Source organism: Mixophyes fleayi, chromosome 2, assembly GCF_038048845.1.
Source record: "Mixophyes fleayi isolate aMixFle1 chromosome 2, aMixFle1.hap1, whole genome shotgun sequence".
NCBI lineage: Eukaryota > Metazoa > Chordata > Amphibia > Anura > Limnodynastidae > Mixophyes > Mixophyes fleayi.
In genome coordinates, this window is record NC_134403.1 from 357,500,396 (window position 1) to 357,505,112 (window position 4,717).

Here is a 4,717-nt window from a genome sequence, read left to right on the forward strand (position 1 = left end):
TTCATGGAAACCTGCCAGAAATTGTGGGGCCCAGTACAAATGACACAGACAGGTCTCCGCCCACAGCCCGAAAATGACGTCCACCTCGTCGCCGGAAATAAAAAATAAATATAATGTTAAAAAAAAAGTTCAAGGGGCTGGGCTGGGCTGGGCAGGCCACTGCGGGCCCCCTAGACAGTCCGGAACCCTTAACGTAACCCCGTAATGCCCCTAATGGCGGACCTGGCTGCCTCTTGTATCTTAAAGTGGAAAATATAACCAGTCAATTTATTTACCTCTTTATTTACAGAAAAAAAATCAGTAACGCATTTGGAACATGAGATATTCTGCACAAAAAGCCTCATAATGCTGAGCAATATAATCCATACATTCTAACCAGGCGCGGACTGGCAGATGTCAGCCCGGGGGGCGCACAGGCGGGCACATCATGTTCTGAGACCCCAAGTGTCCGTGTGTCATGTTCTGGGACCCCAAGTGTCAGTGTGTCATGTTCTGGGACCCCCAAGTGTCAGTGTGTCATATTCTGAGACCTCCAAGTGTCACTATGGCATTGTTCTGGGACCCCAAGTGTCAGTGTGTCATGTTCTGAGATCCCCAAGTGTCAGTGTGTCATGTTCTGAGACCTCCAAGTGTCACTATGTCATTGTTCTGGGACCCCAAGTGTCAGTGTGTCATGTTCTGGGACCCCAAGTGTCAGTGTGTCATGTTCTGAGACCTCCAAGTGTCAGTGTGTCATGTTCTGAGACCTCCAAGTGTCAGTGTGTCATTGTTCTGAGACCACCAGGTGTCAGTGTGTCATTGTTCTGAGACCTCCAAGTGTCAGTGTGTCATGTTCTGAGACCTCCAAGTGTCAGTGTATCATGTTCTGAGACCTCCAAGTGTCAGTGTGTCATGTTCTGAGACCTCCAAGTGTCAGTGTGTCATTGTTCTGAGACCACCAGGTGTCAGTGTGTCATTGTTCTGAGACCTCCAAGTGTCAGTGTGTCATGTTCTGAGACCTCCAAGTGTCAGTGTGTCATTGTTCTGAGGCCCCAAGTGTCAGTGTGTCATTGTTCTGAGACCACCAGGTGTCAGTGTGTCATTGTTCTGAGGCCCCAAGTGTCAGTGTGTCATTGTTCTGAGGCCCCAAATGTCAGTATGTCATTGTTCTGAGGCCCCAAGTGTCAGTATGTCATTGTTCTGGGACCCCAAGTGTCAGTGTGTCATTGTTCTGAGGCCCCAAGTGTCAGTATGTCATTGTTCTGGGACCCCAAGTGTCAGTGTGTCATTGTACTGGGACCCCCAAGTATCAGCGTATAATTTTTCTTGGACCTCAAAAGTGACTCTTCCAAAAATAATATTTTGCCCGTCTATCAGTCAGGGAACATCAATGGGGGTGATTACATGTTGACCCACAGATTATACAGCTCTCAAATAGAGGCCATGAATCCAAGAGAAAAATAGGAACAGGATTCTCACAAAAAGTTTTCAGTAATCTGAAAAACTGGAGCAGATTCTGGTGAAGGGAGAGAGTACTAGATAAGAGAGGCAGCTCTGGAGAAGTGCATGAGAAGAGGAACCGTGTGCTAAGTAAGAAGTCATGGGAGAATAATTAGAGATTAGTCTGGATATATTAAATTCTCTTCTCATGAATACTAGTATCCATCCTTATAGGCATATCATAGTTTAATAAGAAAACAAAAAGTGATAAACCAGCTGTTTTGCTTTCAATGTAATAATAAACAGCTGTCTGGTCACCATGTCCAATATCAGACAGAAAACTGCAAACTATGATTATCTAGGAGAGTCGTAGTCTGGTCCCAACCTCCGAGCGTTAGTTTTCCTGCTCATCTTGCAGATATTCAGTCCGCCCCTTTCCAGGGCATTTAAAGTTAATTATGGTGACATAGGGGCATTAAATGATTTGGCACCTGGGTTCTCCACTACAGTTGCCTGGTTCTTCCTCTCAGAGAAGTCATTGGCAATGTATTTGCTGTAGGGATCTTGGTCGTCCAGGTGTTTATGTCTCTTTGACCGTGTGGTGCTCACCAGAATGGCCACGATGATGAAGGAGAACATCCCAATCATGACCATCAGGTACAGGATGACGTAGTCAAAGTTCTCTGCATTCAGTGTTTCCTGCAGCTCGTTGTCCTCCAAGGTCACATTGTTGTGCCAGATATTCATGTAATCTTCAAGGACTTTCCTAAAGGCATCTTCCAGCGTCTTTGTAAAGTTTCCTGGGTTGGGCATGTTTGATGATTCTGCGAGGAACCCAAAAACGTTTGTTATTACACAGCATGTCAAAGGTAGGAAAAGACACATATGTGTGATACATGTTACTGCACAAGAGGTGTACACGGATAGCAGGGCATGTATGTAAACCTTCACCATATCAGCGTTCTCTATACACATACACTGCTCACTATAGTCATTCAAAGTTCACCAGGGTGTGAATCACTGGAGAACTGACTTTTCCCAGCTGCGGCTTGGGTGAACTGTGGGGTTCTTGGACAAAGAAACCCTGTGATTATCCTTTATGGGTGGAGTGATCTGAAACATTTAAGTGGACTTGTTTCAGTCTATAGTTGTCTCTTATCAATGGATTTTATGGTATGTGCGCTTGTCCCAATTATGCTCTGTTCATTTTATATTCTATTGTATGACTTCTATTGATGTTAAATGAAACCAAATTTTAGCCAACACCTTAGTGGCAGATGGTCAGACTCCTGTAGGTACCATCTATTCTAGAGGTCTAAGTCTATGGGGGATATGTATCAACATGCGGGGGATTTTCTTGTCATAGTTAAATCTGGATGCAGTTTTAAAACACAGTATTCATGAATCTGCTGTTTACATAAAATCACAGATTTAAAATATGCAAACTGCAGGTGGTTTGTAAACTACACATTATGCAAAACCCGCTCGCTCCTTATTTAACCATTTGCAATGCATCCAATTATTACTAACATGTATCTTTGTGTGTACTAATAGGTCTGGTGCAAGTTTACATGTGTACACTGATAACTGCCACATCTGTGCTCTGTAGGCATCTATGTGTCATGTTTACAGTGGTACATATCATAAGACGTTTCTAAATGTATTTTGCTGGCCACTTTGTGTGTGTGGCTGTATATTAGTGATCAATGTAAATCGTGCACCTTTGTAAATCAATATGCCTGCGATTTCACAACATCGCCAATGAAAACCACATCTAAAATAATTTGCACCTTTCTGTGCAGTTTTGCAAACCCCTGCTTCCTACATTGGGGTAGCACGGTGGCTAAGTGGTTAGCACTTCTGCCTCACAGCGCTGGGGGTCATGAGTTCAATTCCCGACAATGGCCTTATCTGTGTGAAATTTGTATGTTCTCCCCGTGTTTGCGTGGGTTTCCTCCCACACTCCAAAAACATACTAGTAGGTCAATTGGCTGCTATCAAAATTGACGTGTGTGTGTGTGTGTGTGTGTGTGTAGGGAATTTAGACTGTAAGCTCCAATGGGGCAGGGACTGATGTGAATGAGCTCTCTGTACAGCGCTGCGGAATCAGTGGCACTATATAAATAAATGATGATGATGATACATTGCACCACTTGTATAGGTCACAGACTTGGCGGTTTGCATTCTGTTGGTTTGGTGCGAAACTAGCATAAAAAGATGCTATTTAAATTACTTGTTACCCCGTGTGTTCTCTGTGCTACAATAATAATTCTAAAAATGTTGTCTGTATTTATTTTCTCTTAATGTTTAATACTATATACTACTGTACTGTGATACCATATACTATATATTCCAATGTGCTATAAAGGATTTCCCATTGCAAAGTTTGAACTTGTCCCAGAAAGTTCTAATAGTAACAGCCATATCTAAAGAAATTAATATATTCAATATATTATAATAATATATCCACTAGATTTGGCAACTATATCATGTACAGGAATGGATATGCAGGTGGATAGTGAGTACTTACAGTATTGGAATAAGATGAATTCCTCTCTCCTGATCATTCCATTCTTCCCCCAGTCACATGTAACCTGCGCTATATAAACTGCTCAGCTTTATCTTATCTACAATATACGCACAAATATTAGTATAGGACATAAATATGCATTGTTCCTAGTTTCTGAAACGGTTTATTTTGGTCATGCGATATCCTATCCATGTCCTTGGAGCCTGTAAATTGCAGTTGTTTTTGTAATTTACCTGTTTGATGGTTTAAAAAATCCCCACACTCTCTTCTGTAGGGAAATACTTCTTATTTAGATTGTTTTGCAATAAACATTTACAACAATAACCCAGCTATTGAGTTACATACCCACTGAAGTTTGAAGTAGTTAAGCCTTGTTAATACTTATTATTTTTTTATGGTTGAAGTGCATTTTTAGAGATGAATATGTAGTTTTCGATTGTGTTGATGTGCACCAGATTAAATGGAAGAAGCAGCGATCAAAATTATACACCACAGCTCAACGCATGTTTAATTCGCCCAGAGACAAACATGTAAAGTCTCATATGGCCCCTTTAAATGGTCAAGATAGTGACACTACCTTGAAAAAGACCATTTAAATATGTCGAAACGCGTTGGTGAAGTGTATTCCCACCTGGGACAGACTACTCTTCCTCGATACCATCATTTGCATGAGATGTCATCTGTATTATACCGCGGACTACAACATCTTTTCAGTACATGCGTGACCACCCTATGTTTCTGGTAGGGGAACCTGTATTTCTCAGCTTA

At 41.9% G+C, this 4,717-nt stretch overlaps 1 protein-coding gene across 1 annotated transcript; it reads right to left on the reverse strand.

The window, feature by feature from the left end:
• Positions 1–1,875: 1,875 nt before the first annotated feature.
• KCNE2 (potassium voltage-gated channel subfamily E regulatory subunit 2) lies at positions 1,876–2,232 on the reverse strand. The gene has a single exon (XM_075197839.1). It carries the CDS (start codon positions 2,230–2,232, stop codon positions 1,876–1,878), a length of 357 nt encoding a protein of 118 aa, XP_075053940.1.
• Between the last annotated feature and the right edge of the window lie 2,485 nt (positions 2,233–4,717).